The following is a 19,640-nucleotide window of genomic DNA, read 5'->3' on the forward strand; positions in this document are numbered from 1 at the left end:
CAGAATAAAACAGAAAAAACACAAAATAAAACAAAATAAAACAGAAATAAAACAGAAAAAAACACTCCACGCTTTGTTCCCAGCAGCCTGTCAGAGACACATCATTTGTCAGATGATACCACAGTCTGACAGACTCACAGCAGAAACCAGCTGCCACTCCTCTCTGATCACCTGCCCAACAGGCCGCACCTGCGTGACGTCAGAGCCGCGTCAGCTCCTCTGCTCTGTGCGGGGCTGAGTGTTTTTCTTCCTGTCAGTGAGCAGGTGAGGCACACCTGAGCAGCGCGAGGCACAGCTGAGGCACACCTGAGCAGCGCGCGGACAGCAGCTCCAGCTTTCTTAACTCGGACAGAAGTGGACGCGCAGCGGCGCCACGGCCGGACGCGGCGGACAGTTTTCCTCCTGAAACCTTCAGACAGACAGAAAATGCCTCGCTCCTCTTATTCTTCCTCCTCTTCCTCCCTGCCGCCTCTCTTCCTCCTCCTCCTCCTCCTCTCTGCGCGCCGCGGCGGCGCGGCGGAGGACGCTGCCGCCTGCGGCGACGCGTTCCGCGCCGGGGAGGACGACTTCGTGCTGGACGCGGAAGAGGCGTCGCGGGCCGGCGCGGCCCTGCTGGCCACCGCGCGCGTGTCCTCCGGAGCGGAGTGCGAGCTCCGGTGCTGCGGGGACGCGCGCTGCAACCTGGCCCTGATGGAGCCGCGCGCCGCCGCAGCGGAGGAGACGCGCATGTGCGTGCTGTTCGACTGCGTGTACAGGAACCGGTTCGTGTGCCGGTTCGTGAACCAGCAGGGGTACCGGAGCTACATCCGGAGGTCCGTGTACCGGAGGCACCTGAGGGGGCCAGGTGAGTGCACGAGCTGCTGGGGGTGTGCACGAGCTGCTGGGGGAGTGCACGAGCTGCTGGGGGTGTGCACGAGCTGCTGGGGGAGTGCACCAGCTGCTTGGGGAGTGCACGAGCTGCTGGGGGAGTGCACCAGCTGCTTGGGGAGTGCACGGGCTGCTGGGGGAGTGTTTAATGTGGGCTGGGACCAGAACCAGAACCCATCACAGGACCAGCTGAAGATCAGACTCAAAGTCCTCCATCCCGTCCCAGTGCTGTGGGGTTCCTCAGGGTTCTGCTCTGGGCCCACTTCTGTTCCTTTAGCATCTTGTTCTGAGTGATCAGCTGATCAGATCAATAACCTGCTCTGTGAAACTGAAACTGATCACTGATCAGCTGACTGTGATGTCACAGCAGATTTATTCACAAAGAGAAACAGCGGCTGATACTTAGTTATTGTAAAGCTGAGCAGAGAGATGTTAGAGCTGTTCCTGCAGCCAGGATTACAGCATCTGTGGTTAACCAGCTCTGTGATCCTCCTCCTTTCCTGTTACCGCTCTGTCTGCAGTCTCTGTCTGCCCGGATACTCTTTTTTTATATACTTTATTCTTATTAAGTTTTTCAATTTACAAAATAAGAGTAGAAACAAGAAAAAGAAAAACAGAACAAAGAAGAAGGTGCACAGACGGAAAAATGTACGCATATATATAAATTACTCAGGGAAAGATGCAACAATATGTATATAAGAGGTAGGTACAGGGTTTAGAGATACTTTAGTTCTATTTATTCTTCATTAGTCTACTCTTCATACCAAAACAGGACGAAAGCATTCTCCCACCCAGCAGACCTGAGAGAGCACATCAGAGAGGGCAGCAGGGGCGCCGCACCCAGCCAGGAATAAAATGAGATGAGAGCAGAGCGGCACTCATTCAGGATGAGCCGTCCATTTCCTCCATAACGCAGTCAATCTGTTCAAGGAAAAAGTCAGCTTTCCATGTCAAATATTTGCTCCACATTTGCAGCCCACTGCTGGGGACTCTTTCCACGGCCATCTACGCGTAAAAGCTTTCTTACTGGCGACCAACATTATTTTCATCAAATATTTATCAGTAGCACTGATTGTCTTTGTTTTTTAAACTTTATTTTTCTTTCTTTTCAAGTTACAACATCAGTCAGATGTGGCAAAACAATTCAAATACCAGCCGTGCGACCCCATAATTCCCTCCAATAACCAGAGCTAGAAGTACTCATTTGAGTTTTGCAAATGTTCTGAAATGGTTATTTTAGCTTCCTTTTCCCATTTGGGTTTAACATAAAGAGTAGAAGTGCCATTAGATGACTGTAAACAGGAGTACATTTTAGAGATCAGTTTAAGGTTTAGTTTGGATTTATATGCCTCGATCAAAATGTTTATTAAATCAGAACTGGCTTCCTCTGTTGTGCTTCCATCACAGTTAAAATGGGCTCTAACTGAAGGGATCTGAAAAAGTCTTGATTTTCTAAGTGGTTTTTATCCCTTTGTCAGAAATAAGACAGTATGTTGTGATACCTTTGGGAAGCCACTGTTTAAAGCGTCCATCCACCTGGGCAGGTTTAAAATCCTTACTACATACTGCATACTGCATACTGCATACTACATACTGCATACTGCATACTGCATACTACATACTGCATACAACATACTACATACTGCATACTACATACTACATACTACATACTACATACTACATACTACATACTGCATACTACATACTACATACTGCATACTGCATACTACATACTGCATACTACATACTACATACTGCATACTACATACTACATACTGCATACTACATACTACATACTACATACTAATACTACATATTGCATACTACATACTACATACTACATACTGCATACTGCATACTACATACTACATACTGCATACTACATACTGCATACTACATACTACATACTGCATACTGCATACTACATACTACATACTGCATACTGCATACTACATACTACATACTACATACTGCATACTGCATACTACATACTGCATACTACATACTGCATACTACATACTACATACTACATACTACATACTACATACTGCATACTACATACTGCATACTACATACTACATACTGCATACTGCATACTACATACTACATACTACATACTGCATACTACATACTGCATACTACATACTGCATACTACATACTGCATACTGCATACTACATACTACATACTGCATACTACATACTGCATACTACATACTACATACTGCATACTGCATACTACATACTGCATACTACATACTGCATACTGCAAACTGCATACTACATACTACATACTACATATTGCATACTACATACTACATACTACATATTGCATACTACATACTACATACTACATACTGCATACTGCATACTACATACTACATACTGCATACTACATACTGCATACTACATACTGCATACTACATACTACATACTGCATACTGCATACTACATACTACATACTGCATACTACATACTGCATACTACATACTACATACTGCATACTGCATACTACATACTACATACTGCATACTGCATACTACATACTACATACTACATACTGCATACTACATACTGCATACTACATACTGCATACTACATACTACATACTACATACTACATACTACATACTGCATACTACATACTGCATACTACATACTACATACTGCATACTACATACTGCATACTACATACTACATACTGCATACTGCATACTACATACTACATACTACATACTGCATACTACATACTGCATACTACATACTGCATACTACATACTACATACTACATACTACATACTGCATACTACATACTGCATACTACATACTACATACTGCATACTGCATACTACATACTACATACTGCATACTACATACTGCATACTACATACTGCATACTACATACTGCATACTGCATACTACATACTGCATACTACATACTACATACTGCATACTGCATACTACATACTACATACTACATACTGCATACTACATACTGCATACTACATACTGCATACTACATACTGCATACTACATACTGCATACTACATACTGCATACTGCAAACTGCATACTACATACTACATACTACATATTGCATACTACATACTGCATACTACTCGATCAGACAGTATGCAGAGCGTTTACCCACAATGCATTTCGCTCCTGCCCGAGCCGAAATCAGCCGGCCTGAAGCTGATTTCTCTTAAGCTCTAAACTCTGTAAACTTTAGCAACATTTGAAACATTTTCAGGAGAGAAAGTAGTCGTTTAGATCCCCAACGTGTTGAAAACCTGACAAAATACCGGCTGTTTACAATTTTGTTCCCACGAATTCGGCGCTACTAAAGCTAGCCGCAGTGAGCTAACGCACTTCCTGTTATTTTCACAAAATAAAATACCCGTTGCCTTTTATCATAGGGAAAGCCATTACCATACAATTGGTGCTTTTGTTTTGAAAACAGGAAGTGAACCTACCCTCGCTGTAGCTAGCTTGAAACTGCCGTTTTGACAGGAAATGACGATCGGCGACGTCAAGTTACGTTGCATCTTGGGTAGTTTGAGTATGAGTAGTAACCTCATGATGCATACCCAACATTTCAGAGAATCTAGGATGCATCCGGGAACTTAAAAAAGTTAAAGTTAGTTGGAGTAGTAGGAGTAGTAGGCGGTTTCGAACACAGCCCTTCTCTTTAAAGACGTTTAAACCAGGACACCACAGAAGAAGAAAGGTTCAGTAACAGCAGGTTTAACACGGTGTCAGAGGGAAAGTTTCCTTCAACACACGGAAGCTGCGGAGGGTCAGAGACGGTCCTGATGACCTTTGACCCCAGCTGCTTCACCTGTGGGCCTGTTTACCTGGAGGTCAGGCTCCGCCCCCCTCTGTACGGACCGACCTGAGTCATCAGCGGAGTGAAGTAACAGTAACAGTAGATCTGATTCATGTTCAAACCTCTGGAACTCAGAAACCATCTCACTCTGTCCCCAGGTAAACAGGCTCCGCCCATCGTCATCGCAGACCGTGATGTCATCGTTCAGCCCGGAGAGATGGTGACGCTCAATGGCATCGAGAGTCTGGCGCTGGGCGACGCCCAAATCACAGACTACAGCTGGAGTCTGCAGAGCGGAGACGCCAGCATCAAGATGGAGGTCAGAGCTCTTACCTCACACCAGACTCCATTCAAAATGTGTCCGATTTTCAGTCCAGCTTGTTTTTTTAGACAGAACAATCAATGTGGTGTGGCTCACCGAGCAGGTGTGCATTCAGGTGAACCTCCCCTCAGCTCCTGGCTGACTTTAACAGGTTTAACTGTAAAAACTGGTGTTTTTTTAATGGGATTCTATAGAGCACCGAGCTTCCTGACCAGCTGAGGTTGCCCAGCCTAAAGCCCGGACTGTTCGTCTTCAAGCTGACCGTCACCGACTCCAACGGCCAATCAGACGACGCCATGGTCAGCGTCCTCGTCCTCAGCCCGGAGCTGACCAGCTGTGAGTGCTCATGGGAAATGTAGTCCTCTGAATCTGAGTTTATTGATCAGTGTGACAGACAGCAGCTGATCTCAGGTGTTTTCGCTCTGAGGATCCACACCTGCTCCGACCGGTCGGACCAGATTACCTCACACCTGTGCAGGTTGTTGAACTCTTGTGAAACATGTGAGCGTGCAAACACCTGGGCGCGCCCTGCCACCCCCACGCTGTGGGTTTGTGTTTGCTCACCTGCAGAGCAGCAGGGAGTGATGTCATGTACCTGTCCCCCCCTCAGCTTACTGCCTGGCTCCGCCCAAGGTGGGGCCGTGTCGCGCCGCGTTTACTCGCTGGAGGTACGACGCCACAGCAGGCAAATGTGAGCAGTTCACCTTCGGAGGCTGTAAACCCAACAACAACAACTTCCTGTCTGAGAAGGAGTGCGAGTCGGCGTGTAGAGGAGTAACAGGTAACACACACACACACCTGTAACACACACCTGTAACACACACACACACACCTGTAACACACACCTGTAACACACACACACACACCTGTAACACACACCTGCTGATGATTTCTGTGTTTTTGTCCAAAGCGTTGGCCGAGAGGAGTGTCGTTCTTCCTGCTGCTGGTGAGTCCCACAATGCACCTCTTCATATCCGCAGCACGTCAGCATGTTGACGGTGTGTGTTTGTGTGTGTTCAGAGTGCGGCTCGCCGTGTCGTCCTGATCAGCTGACCTGCAGCAACGGCTGCTGCCTGGACCGAAGTCTGGAGTGTGACGGCGTGCAGCACTGCGTCAACGCGTCCGACGAGGACCACTGCAGCAAACGTAACGCACACAGATACACACTTTGGAGCCAAGTTAGGACCACTGCAGTAAACGTAACGCACACAGATACACACTTTGGAGCCAAGTTAGGACCACTGCAGCAAACGTAACGCACAGATACACACTTTGGAGCCAAGTTAGGACCACTGCAGCAAACGTAACGCACACAGATACACACTTTAGAGCCAAGTTAGGACCACTGCAGCAAACGTAACGCACACAGATACACACTTTGGAGCCAAGTTAGGACCACTGCAGCAAACGAAACGCACACAGATACACACTTTGGAGCCAAGTTAGGACCACTGCAGCAAACGTAACGCACACAGATACACACTTTGGAGCCAAGTTAGGACCACTGCAGCAAACGTAACGCACACAGATACACACTTTGGAGCCAAGTTAGGATCACTGCAGCAAACGTAACCAAACAGATGCACACTTTGGAGCCAAGTTAGGACCACTGCAGCAAACGTAACGCACACAGATACACACTTTGGAGCCAAGTTAGGACCACTGCAGCAAACGTAACGCACACAGATACACACTTTGGAACCAAGTTAGGACCACTGCAGCAAACGTAACGCACACAGATACACACTTTGGAGCCAAGTTAGGACCACTGCAGCAAACGTAACGCACACAGATACACACTTTGGAGCCAAGTTAGGACCACTGCAGCAAACGTAACGCACACAGATACACACTTTGGAGCCAAGTTAGGACCACTGCAGTAAACGTAACGCACACAGATACACACTTTGGAGCCAAGTTAGGACCACTGCAGCAAACGTAACGCACAGATACACACTTTGGAGCCAAGTTAGGACCACTGCAGCAAACGTAACGCACACAGATACACACTTTAGAGCCAAGTTAGGACCACTGCAGCAAACGTAACGCACACAGATACACACTTTGGAGCCAAGTTAGGACCACTGCAGCAAACGTAACGCACACAGATACACACTTTGGAGCCAAGTTAGGACCACTGCAGCAAACGTAACGCACACAGATACACACTTTGGAGCCAAGTTAGGATCACTGCAGCAAACGTAACGCACACAGATACACACTTTGGAGCCAAGTTAGGACCACTGCAGCAAACGTAACGCACACAGATACACACTTTGGAGCCAAGTTAGGACCACTGCAGCAAACGTAACGCACACAGATACACACTTTAGAGCCAAGTTAGGACCACTGCAGCAAACGTAACGCACACAGATACACACTTTGGAACCAAGTTAGGACCACTGCAGCAAACGTAACGCACACAGATACACACTTTGGAGCCAAGTTAGGACCACTGCAGCAAACGTAACGCACACAGATACACACTTTGGAGCCAAGTTAGGATCACTGCAGCAAACGTAACCAAACAGATGCACACTTTGGAGCCAAGTTAGGACCACTGCAGCAAACGTAACGCACACAGATACACACTTTGGAGCCAAGTTAGGACCACTGCAGCAAACGTAACGCACACAGATACACACTTTGGAGCCAAGTTAGGACCACTGCAGCAAACGTAACGCACACAGATACACACTTTGGAGCCAAGTTAGGACCACTGCAGCAAACGTAACGCACACAGATACACACATTGGAGCCAAGTTAGGACCACTGCAGCAAACGTAACGCACACAGATACACACTTTGGAGCCAAGTTAGGACCACTGCAGCAAACGTAACGCACACAGATACACACTTTGGAGCCAAGTTAGGACCACTGCAGCAAACGTAACGCACAGATACACACTTTGGAGCCAAGTTAGGACCACTGCAGCAAACGTAACGCACACAGATACACACTTTGGAGCCAAGTTAGGACCACTGCAGCAAACGTAACGCACACAGATACACACTTTGGAGCCAAGTTAGGATCACTGCAGCAAACGTAACGCACACAGATACACACTTTGGAGCCCACAAAGTTAGGACCACTGCAGCAAACGTAACGCACACAGATACACACTTTGGAACCAAGTTAGGACCACTGCAGCAAACGTAACGTACACAGATACACACTTTGGAACCAAGTTAGGACCACTGCAGCAAACGTAACGCACAGATACACACTTTAGAGCCAAGTTAGGACCACTGCAGTAAAAGTAACGCACACAGATACACACTTTGGAGCCAAGTTAGGACCACTGCAGCAAACGTAACGCACACAGATACACACTTTGGAGCCAAGTTAGGACCACTGCAGCAAACGTAACGTACACAGATACACACTTTGGAGCCAAGTTAGGACCACTGCAGCAAACGTAACGCACACAGATGCACACTTTGGAGCCAAGTTAGGATCACTGCAGCAAACGTAACGCACACAGATGCACACTTTGGAGCCAAGTTAGGATCACTGCAGCAAACGTAACCAAACAGATGCACACTTTGGAGCCAAGTTAGGACCACTGCAGCAAACGTAACGCACACAGATACACACTTTGGAGCCAAGTTAGGACCACTGCAGCAAACGTAACGCACACAGATGCACACTTTGGAGCCAAGTTAGGACCACTGCAGCAAACGTAACGCACACAGATACACACTTTTGAGCCCACAAAGTTAGGACCACAAAATGTCCATCCTTTGTCAGGTCGGTCCTCAAACTACAGCAACAACACAACACCGTGCGCAGCAAGGTGACGGCGTACAATCCGACATGATGCACCTTATTATCCATGTAGCTGCTGCGCATTCAGCCGCCATCGCAGCAATAAACCAGCAGAAGAAGAACAGAACTGTGATAATCCAGGACTGTGTTCGAAACCGCATACTACATATTGCATACTACATACTGCATACTCATTGATCAGACAGTATGCAGAGCGTTTACCCACAATGCTTTTCGCTCCTGCCCGAGCTGAAATCAGCCGGCCTGAAGCTGATTTCCCTTAAGCTCTAAACTCTGTAAACTTTAGCAACATTTGAAACATTTTCAGGCGAGAAAGTAGTCATTTAGATCCCCAACGTGTTGAAAACCTGACAAAATACCGGCTGTTTATAATTTTGTTCCCACGAATTCGGCGCTACTAAAGCTAGCCGCAGTGAGCTAACGCACTTCCTGTTATTTTCACAAAATAAAATACCCGTTGCCTTTTATCATGGGGAAAGCCATTACGATACAATTGGTGCTTTTGTTTTGAAAACAGGAAGTGAACCTACCCTCGTTGTAGCTAGCTTGAAACTGTCGTTTTGACAGGAAATGACGATCGGCGACGTGTACGTTACGTTGCATCTTGGGTAGTTTGAGTATGAGTAGTAACCTCATGATGCATACCCAACATTTAGGAGAATCTAGTATGCATCCGGGAACTTCTGCTTACTCAAACTCGCTTACTAACTCAGAAAGTTAGGAGGAGAAGTAGGAGAAGTATGCGGTTTCAAACACAGTAAAATACATTGGTTAGAAAATAACCTTGACATGATTTGAGTTTTTGAACCAGTTCAATACATCTGGGGACCCTGAACCGTCTGCAGATGGTAAAAGTTCAGACTTGGAGTGAGAACCCTCTGCTCATATCTTAAATGTGAGGACAGGGTTTCTCCACAGTCACAGATCTGTACACTTCCGTTCCTTATGATGTTCCCCTGAGCAGATAAAGTTCTGATGTTCTCCTGAGCAGATAAAGTTCTGACTGATCTTCCTCCTCCTCCTCAGTGAACCAGACCTTCAGCCGCCTGCTGAGCATCGACGTGGACAAGAGGAAAGGTCAGTGTGACTCTGAAAGTTAAAATCCAGTAAAAAGCTGGAGTCTCACCTCTTCTTCTTCTTCTTCTTCTTCTTGGTCCTCAGCTCGTTGCACGGAGCCGCCGCGCACCGGCCCGTGTCGGGCGAGTCACACCCGCTGGTACTACGACCCTCTGGACAGGAAGTGCAACCGCTTCACCTACGGAGGCTGCGACGGGAACGACAACAACTTTGAGGAGGATCAGAAGTGCAGCGAGACGTGCAAAGGAGTGACCGGTACGCAACACACACATCTAACCCTAACCCGAACCCTTAGGTTAATCCCTAACCCAAGGAAGTCAGAGAGTCGGAGCAACACCACCAAACGCAGCCTAATAAACTGAGACGGCTGTTTATAAAGAACACAGTCAAACAGAACCGGTCCGGAAGTCCTTATTAAGAGCTGATTAGATTTGTTAGGGAGCCCTGCTCCGATAGCATCTGCTAGCTGGTTCCACCATCATGGAACCGTGTGGACTGAGGCCGCAGAACCTGCCGAGTTTCCTGAGAGGAACGCTGGAGGGTCCAGGGGTCGTCTGGTGGGAATTAAGCCCCGTTTCTACTATGCAGTCCGGTACGGGTCGGTTCAGAACGGTACGGGTCGGTTGGCTTATTTCAGTGTTTCCACTACCACAAAAGCGTACCGGTCCCATGGAACCCGTTACCATGGAACCCGGTCCCATATCTGTAACCCTTCTGCTTGGGGTACCCAGCACACAGGACTGGTTCCAGGCTCTGCTCTCCGGTGTCGGTGAGGAGGCTGTGCAGCGGGAGCTCGATGGCGCTGGGCCAAACCAAAAAGTTTTCCAGCTGATTGAGCAGAAATGTCAGAGAGTGGTTTCACCCGGACCGCGAGCCGGTGTGGCATTAAGCTGAAGAAGCTGGGAGCTGGTTCCACATTATGGATGTAACCCTAACCCACCCCTGAGGGTCTCCTTTGTACAGTGGGAACGCAAGCTGACCCCAAAGAGACCCGACCCGTACCTTTCTGAACCGACCTGTACCGTTCTGAACCACTCGTACCGTTCTGAACCACTCGGACCGTTTGGAACCGACCCGTAGCAGACTGCATAGTGGAAACGAGACTTTAGGGAACAGAAGGATATTATCATCAGCCATGAGAGAGGATAACCAGACTCAAGAGGAAGGGTTAAATTACAAAGAGAAGGGGACCCAGCGCTGCGCCTTGGGGCATCCCTGTAGAAAGGAGATGTTTGCACTTCATGATGCATTACGGTGCGTTCACACCGGAATCGTTCGCGCGACGTGATTACATACAAAGTCAATGCAAAGCCGCGAATAGACGCGGATTCGAGCCGGCGGCGCGATGAGGCGAATGCCGCCGCGCGAGTGAAAAGATGTGAATTCGCGCGAGTTCAAAAAATCCGACTTTGGCGAAATATTCGCGTCAGACAGCCTATCAGTGTTGAGATTCTGGACGACAGTGACATGGAGACAGATGGACAGGCGCTCCGCAGCTGAAATGGAGCGCCTGTAGTTGGTGTCCTGCCGAGAGATCACGGCACCGATCCTCCCGGGCGGGTCATCAAACTGGGTCCTGGTGAGCCTGAAATGCCGCTGAAAGCGGCCGTCATCCAGACGCAAATCCTGGAGAAGGCGGTGGAATTATCCGAGCTGAATGCACCACCGGATGATGTCACTGATCCAGACACGACGGCGTGTGCGTTTCCGACGAATCTCGGACTGCCACAGCAGGTACAAGGACGCGATGGTACTTATATCAGCCATGGTTGATGAGAGAATGAAATGGAAGGAATGGCGCCAAATAGCCCCTCGTTTTTTACCCGCGCGAATGAGGCAAGTAAATTCAATTACACCCGCGGCAACACTCGCGCGAGTAATCGCACCCCGTCCGGTGTGAACGCACCGTTACGGTTAGGGTTAGGAAGTGTCCTCAGTACCGTAGCTTCAGCCAGAGGTCGTGTCCTAACCTGTAAGCCTAACCAACGATGGTGAACCCAGTCAGTGAATACACGGCACTGGGTTCCAACAGCTGTGCCGTCCAACTTCAGAGGTAGAAGAATACTCAGTTTTACTGTGTTTTTCTCTAGTAGCGTTTCACACACGTATGTTACATGTAGTAACAGTAACTCACAGCAGTCCCATATGAGTTAGTTCTATAAAGAGTCACATCAGTTTGTTTAAAGAGACGAGTTTCCATCCAAAGTGAATTTAAAGCCGATTTTTAAATGTGAATTCATAGAAAACGGTTTGCAGTGAATAACCGAGACTTGGTCTGTTAAAGAGTTCACTAAACCTGTTTCCCTCAAAAACTGAGGAATATTCATGGTTTCTTACCTTTTCGGATGCAACATTTGAACATGTGTGAGAGAAGTTGAAGGAAACGTTGTTGAATGGAAACATGAGTGTGAACTTTGATGCCTTCTGTTTCTGCAGAGAAAAACGTATTTTCCAGGGGAATGTTCGACCGTCTTGAGACAGAAGACGAAGACGCCTCAGATGATTCGGGTACATTGACAACATTTTTATATGATCACCTGTAATCTGCAGCCGGGTCAGTTATTATCAAGCAATAAAAGGGACTAAATCCAGACTACTGAGAAGCTAAGTGAGGCTATGTTCTCACTTAGCTTCTAACCCTGTTCTCAGTCACTTAGCTTCTAACCCTAACCCAGCTACAGATCAGAACAGTAATCAGTTGACAGGCCTGCAGTGGTAAATGAGAAGGTACCAGGAGACTGTGGTACCCCAGAAGTGTGTCAGTGCTGCAGGACTGTCAGATCAGATCAGGTTCTGATCAGATAAAGCTGTGCGAGTTGACAGGAAGTGACCTCACTGTCTCCTCTTCAGGCTCCATCGCTGTGGCTGTGGTTCTGTCGGTGGCCATCTTGGCTCTGCTGGCCTTCCTGAGTTACTGCTTCCTGCGGGGGCGCAGGGAACGCTCCCGAAGCTCTGCCACCACAAGCCCCGCCCACGTCCCGCTGTCGGAGCAGGAGACCCTCGTTTATAACAGCACCACCAAACCCGTGTGATGTCACTGTTACCACGACGATCTGCCTGATGTTCTCCTCCAGCTGTGGCTGTCTATCTTCCTGATGTCCTCTGCTGTTTTACACCTGTGATGTCACAGGACGTTAATGATTTCAAACAGTGGGTTTTATTTATGATGTAAACATGAACAGAGTCCACCTCCTGTCCCGGTCTGTGGGTCCGGCGTCCCGAGTGGAGCCAGATCGGACCGGATCAGCTGGTCCGTTCTGCTGGAGTTTATCAGAGTGGAATGTATTTATGAATCAGTGTTTGGGTCTCAGGTATAATTGGTTTGAAGTGTCTCAGGTGTGTTTAATGACCTCTGAGGTGTGTTTAATGACCTCTGAGGTGTGTTTAATGACCTCTGAGGTGTGTTTAATGACCTCTGAGGTGTGTTTTAATGCTGTTTTTAATGTTTGACGTGAATAAATCCAGATGGAAACAGACACAACATCTGTGTGAAGCTTTCATTCCAACAGTTTGAGCCTCAGAGTTTCGTTTGTTTCCACAAAGCTGCAGGATGAATAAAGTTCAGGATAAGAATACAGGATCGGGGAAGTAAAGACTCAGAGATCCCACATTTACCCCCCTTCCTCAAACAGCTGCTCTACCTTTGGACGGCCACTGGATATCTACTTCCTGTCGGGACATCCTGAAACAGATGGAGAGTCGGGATGAAAGCATTGCTTTTGGCCCAGGAATGTACCTGCTGTTGGTTCCAGATCAGAAAGCTGCAGTATACAGGAGACCAGTAGGGGCAGTTTAGGGTTGGTGGGTTAGGGTTGGTGGGCAGTTTAGGGTTGGTGGGTTAGGGTTAGGGTAGGTGGGCAGTTTAGGGTTGGTGGGTTAGGGTTAGGGTTAGGGTTGGTGGGTTGCGGTTTAGGGTTGGTGGGCGGTTAAGGGTTGGTGGGTTAGGGTTAGGGTAGGTGGGCAGTTTAGGGTTGGTGGGTTAGGGTTAGGGTTAGGGTTGGTGGGCGGTTTAGGGTTGGTGGGTTAGGGTTGGTGGGCAGTTTAGGGTTGGTGGGTTAGGGTTAGGGTAGGTGGGCAGTTTAGGGTTGGTGGGTTAGGGTTAGGGTTAGGGTTGGTGGGCGGTTTAGGGTTGGTGGGTTAGGGTTAGGGTTGGTGGGCAGTTTAGGGTTAGTGGGTTAGGGTTGGTGGGTTAGGGTTAGGGTTGGTGGGCGGTTTAGGGATCGTGGGTTAGGGTTAGTGGGTTAGGGTTAGGGTTGCTGGGCAGTTTAGGGTTAGAGGGTTAGGGTTAGGGTTAGGGTTGGTGGGCGGTTTAGGGTAGGTGGGTTAGGGTTGGTGGGTTATGGTTAGGGTTGGTGGGCGGATTAGGGATCGTGGGTTAGGGTTAGTGGGTTAGGGTTAGGGTTGCTGGGCAGTTTAGGGTTAGAGGGTTAGGGTTAGGGTTAGGGTTGGTGGGTTAGAGTTAGGGTTGGTGGGCGGTTTAGGGTTAGTGGGTTAGGGTTAGGGTTGGTGGGCAGTTTAGGGTTGGTGGGTTAGGGTTAGGGTTGGTGGGCAGTTTAGGGTTGGTGGGCGGTTTAGGGTTGGTGGGTTAGGGTTGGTGGGCAGTTTAGGGTTGGTGGGTTAGGGTTAGGGTTCGTGGGTTAGGGTTGGTGGGCAGTTTAGGGTTGGTGGGTTAGGGTTAGGGTTGGTGGGCAGTTTAGGGTTGGTGGGGATGAACATGATGGAACGCTTTGAAGACAAAGTTTTACAGAATCTTCACTCTGTATCTTTGCCACTGCGCAGTCATTAATATGGTTGAGTGGACGGTGCGAATGGTGAGTTTTTTCCAGTCCAAAAATCTGAAATCCGAACATTTGAAACCTAAAAATGAGAATTTGTTTGAGTTAAAGTCATAAACATTCAGGTCTTCACTGTTCATGGATCAAATTTCCCTTCAGTCTCCACACAACAGCCAAAAAGACGAAGCCAAAGCCTGTTCTTTGTTTGTTTCGACAGGCTGAGACTCTTTCCTGATGAAATCTGGTGTTTGTGTCTCCGTCCTTCGACAGGCTGAGACTCGTCTGGTGAGCTCAGCTTGTGTAACCGTGTGTTTAACGGCTCTGGCTCCTCCGGCTTTACAGCGAAGCCACAAATGTCGTCGAGCTTGTTTGTGTCTCATCAGAACATGTAAAGTATCAGTCACCCTGCTACACATTGGAACAGCTTCATTAAGCATGAGCGTGGAGCCGAAGAAGTCCTGAGAGCAGAAGGAGTTCAGGTTCAGGCCCATAAAGGTTTCCTTCTCCAACACTTAGAGACGTTCTGACAGTGAGGACCACAAGTGATGAAGTAAAGTCAAGTCTTTTATTGTCAGATGCACCAGAACTACAGGCGGACTGGGCACTGAAATTCTTAGGACAGGACACCATACAGCAGCTATGATAACAGGACATAACTTGACATGACATAAGTACTCTAACAATAAATAGGCCATATGGATACTGCAAAATATACATTTAACGCTAATTACTAGAGCTATACTGAACATATAATACACATGATAGCCTATGCTAATCTAAAACCTATACTAACCTAGAAACACAAGATAAAGATACAAATTGTGCAATATTGCATGTTGCAGTGCAAACAGCAGTGGAGGTGGGCATGTGTAAAGTCTGCATTATAGTCCATTTAGGAGCCTGATGGCCTCAGGATAGAAGCTGGTGGGTTAGGCTGAAGGATGGTGAACAGTCTGAGGGATGGTGAACAGTCTGAAGGATGGTGAACAGTCTGAAGGATGGTGTACAGTCTGAGGGATGGTGAACAGTCTGAAGGGTGGTGAACAGTCTGAGGGATGGTGAACAGTCTGAAGGGTGAACAGTCTGAAGGATGGTGAACAGTCTGATGGATGGGGAACAGTCTGAAGGATGGTGAACAGTCTGAGGGATGGTGAACAGTCTGAAGGGTGAACAGTCTGAAGGATGGTGAACAGTCTGATGGATGGGGAACAGTCTGAGGAATGGTGAACAGTCTGAAGGATGGTGAACAGTCTGAGGGATGGTGAACAGTCTGAAGGATGGTGAACAGTCTGAGGGATGGTGAACAGTCTGAGGGATGGTGAACAGTCTGAGGGATGGTGAACAGTCTGAGGGATGGTGAACAGTCTGAGGAATGGTGAACAGTCTGAGGAATGGTGAACAGTCTGAGGGATGGTGAACAGTCTGAGGGATGGTGAACAGTCTGAAGGATGGTGAACAGTCTGAGGGATGGTGAACAGTCTGAGGGATGGTGAACAGTCTGCGGGATGGTGAACAGCCTGAGGGATGGTGAACAGTCTGAGGGATGGTGAACAGTCTGAAGGATGGTGAACAGTCTGAGGGATGGTGAACAGTCTGAGGGATGGTGAACAGCCTGAAGGATGGTGAACAGTCTGAGGGATGGTGAGCAGTCTGAAGGGTGAACAGTCTGATGGATGGTGAACAGTCTGAGGAATGGTGAACAGTCTGAGGGATGGTGAGCAGTCTGAAGGGTGAACAGTCTGATGGATGGTGAACAGTCTGAGGAATGGTGAACAGTCTGAAGGATGGTGAACAGTCTGAGGGATGGTGAACAGTCTGAGGGATGGTGAACAGTCTGAGGGATGGTGAACAGTCTGAGGGATGGTGAACAGCCTGAAGGATGGTGAACAGTCTGAGGGATGGTGAGCAGTCTGAAGGGTGAACAGTCTGAGGGATGGTGAACAGTCTGAGGGATGGTGAACAGTCTGAGGGATGGTGAGCAGTCTGAAGGGTGAACAGTCTGATGGATGGTGAACAGTCTGAGGAATGGTGAACAGTCTGAAGGATGGTGAACAGTCTGAAGGATGGTGAACAGTCTGAGGGATGGTGAACAGTCTGAGGGATGGTGAACAGTCTGAGGGATGGTGAACAGTCTGAGGGATGGTGAACAGTCTGAAGGATGGTGAACAGTCTGAGGGATGGTGAACAGTCTGAGGGATGGTGAACAGTCTGAAGGATGGTGAACAGTCTGAAGGATGGTGAACAGTCTGAGGGATGGTGAACAGTCTGAGGGATGGTGAACAGTCTGAAGGATGGTGAACAGTCTGAGGGATGGTGAACAGTCTGAGGGATGGTGAACAGTCTGCGGGATGGTGAACAGCCTGAAGGATGGTGAGCAGTCTGAAGGGTGAACAGTCTGATGGATGGTGAACAGTCTGAGGAATGGTGAACAGTCTGAAGGATGGTGAACAGTCTGAGGGATGGTGAACAGTCTGAAGGATGGTGAACAGTCTGAGGGATGGTGAACAGTCTGAGGGATGGTGAACAGTCTGCGGGATGGTGAACAGCCTGAAGGATGGTGAACAGTCTGAGGGATGGTGAACAGTCTGAGGGATGGTGAACAGTCTGAGGGATGGTGAACAGTCTGAGGGATGGTGAACAGTCTGCGGGATGGTGAACAGCCTGAAGGATGGTGAACAGTCTGAGGGATGGTGAACAGTCTGAAGGATGGTGAACAGTCTGAGGGATGGTGAACAGTCTGAGGGATGGTGAACAGTCTGAAGGATGGTGAACAGTCTGAGGGATGGTGAACAGTCTGAGGGATGGTGAACAGTCTGAAGGATGGTGAACAGTCTGAGGGATGGTGAACAGTCTGAGGGATGGTGAACAGTCTGAGGGATGGTGAACAGTCTGAAGGATGGTGAACAGTCTGAGGGATGGTGAACAGTCTGAGGGATGGTGAACAGTCTGAAGGGTGAACAGTCTGATGGATGGTGAACAGTCTGAAGGATGGTGAACAGTCTGAGGGATGGTGAACAGTCTGAAGGATGGTGAACAGTCTGAAGGATGGTGAACAGTCTGAAGGATGGTGAACAGTCTGAGGGATGGTGAACAGTCTGAAGGATGGTGAACAGTCTGAGGGATGGTGAACAGTCTGAAGGATGGTGAACAGTCTGAGGAATGGTGAACAGTCTGAAGGATGGTGAACAGTCTGAAGGATGGTGAACAGTCTGAGGGATGGTGAACAGTCTGAAGGATGGTGAACAGCCTGAAGGATGGTGAACAGTCTGAGGGATGGTGAACAGTCTGAGGGATGGTGAACAGTCTGAGGGATGGTGAACAGTCTGAAGGATGGTGAACAGCCTGAAGGATGGTGAACAGTCTGAGGGATGGTGAACAGTCTGAGGGATGGTGAACAGTCTGAGGGATGGTGAACAGTCTGAAGGATGGTGAACAGCCTGAAGGATGGTGAACAGTCTGAGGGATGGTGAACAGTCTGAAGGATGGTGAACAGTCTGAGGGATGGTGAACAGTCTGAAGGATGGTGAACAGTCTGAGGAATGGTGAACAGTCTGAAGGATGGTGAACAGTCTGAAGGATGGTGAACAGTCTGAGGGATGGTGAACAGTCTGAAGGATGGTGAACAGTCTGAGGGATGGTGAACAGTCTGAGGGATGGTGAACAGTCTGAAGGATGGTGAACAGCCTGAAGGATGGTGAACAGTCTGAGGGATGGTGAACAGTCTGAGGGATGGTGAACAGTCTGAGGGATGGTGAACAGTCTGATGGATGGGGAACAGTCTGAGTGGTGAAGTGGTTTGAAGATACAGGCTGTTGGTATGCCTGCTAGGCATTGCTGCCTGACGCACCTCCACCAGTGCCCTCTATTCTAAAGTGCTCCCTTGAAACACCTATGGGCAGGAACGGGTCATCAGCTGGGGACCACCAATCACAGATGTTTCGCTCCTTTAACCCCAGTACATCTCTTGGTGGCGGAGCGATGGCTGGTATCTCTACCTGCCACCCCCTGCTGAAGCCCTAGGTGTTCTGCCTCCACCCTCTATCTCTCCTCCTTAGCCATATCCAGAAACTGCCCTTCTCTGCCTCCTCCGCCAGTTCCTTAATGGCTTTCCGGTTTCCTGCTCCTGTCCAGCCAATGTTTCGCAGCAGGCGAACCATTGAGGAGCCCACGAAGCCCCTACACCCCACCTCAACAGGCCATGTAATGGCTTTCCAGCCAGCCTTCTGACACTCTGCTGCCAAGTCTGCATACTTGGAACGCTTGCGTTCATTGGCAGCCTCCATCCCTTGTTCCCACGGGACAGTGAGTTCCACCATCAGGATGGTCTTGCTTGGGACTGACCACAAGATCATATCTGGCCGGAGTGATGTTTCCACTATCTCCCTAGGAAACTGGAGCTGTCTTCCCAGGTCAACCCTCATGGTCCACTCTCCACTGGGTGAGAGGAGTCTTGGTGTTGCTCTCTGGTGGGTGGGTTTTGGGTTCTCCCCAGCTCTAGCAAAGGGGATGGGCCGTCTCACTGGGGCAGGAGGTTGGCTGTTGGCCTGTTGCCTGCATGCCTCTGCAACCTCTGCCAGCTTTTTCAGCACCAGGTCATGCCGCCACCTGTAGCGGCCTTGCGACAACGCCGTCTTGCATCCTGAGAGGATATGCTGGAGGCTTGCGTTGATGGTGTTGCACAGGGGGCAACTTTCTTCCACGCCAAACCATAGGTGGAGGTTTCGGGGGCAAGGCAGAGTGTCATAGGTGGACTTGATTAGGAAGCTGAGTCTGGCTTGGGGGGTTTTCCACATATCTGCCCATGACATGGGCCTGACTGTGACGCCTTCCCAAGACATCCAGCCTCCCTGCCGGCTTTGGGACACTGCTTTGACGCGTAGCCGATCTTGTCCGTCCTTGCCACTTCTGCCACCACCATGGCTCTTCTCTGTTCCTTGGAGGCCTTGGACCAGAAGAGGGGGGCCTCCCCTCTCCCCAACCCTGC

At 48.9% G+C, this 19,640-nt stretch overlaps 1 protein-coding gene across 1 annotated transcript; it reads left to right on the forward strand.

The window, feature by feature from the left end:
• The first annotated feature begins 228 nt into the window (after window positions 1-228).
• On the forward strand, window positions 229-13,389 carry spint1b (serine peptidase inhibitor, Kunitz type 1 b). The gene is made up of 11 exons (XM_075458995.1): window positions 229-844; window positions 4,851-5,011; window positions 5,209-5,350; window positions 5,625-5,795; window positions 5,925-5,960; window positions 6,035-6,160; window positions 9,831-9,881; window positions 9,966-10,136; window positions 12,318-12,389; window positions 12,732-13,217; window positions 13,260-13,389. Exons 1-10 carry the CDS (start codon window positions 427-429, stop codon window positions 12,911-12,913), a joined length of 1,530 nt encoding a protein of 509 aa, XP_075315110.1. The 5' UTR covers window positions 229-426; the 3' UTR covers window positions 12,914-13,217; window positions 13,260-13,389.
• Window positions 13,390-19,640: the final 6,251 nt, after the last annotated feature.

This window comes from Odontesthes bonariensis, chromosome 24, assembly GCF_027942865.1.
Source record: "Odontesthes bonariensis isolate fOdoBon6 chromosome 24, fOdoBon6.hap1, whole genome shotgun sequence".
Taxonomy (NCBI): Eukaryota; Metazoa; Chordata; class Actinopteri; order Atheriniformes; family Atherinopsidae; genus Odontesthes; species Odontesthes bonariensis.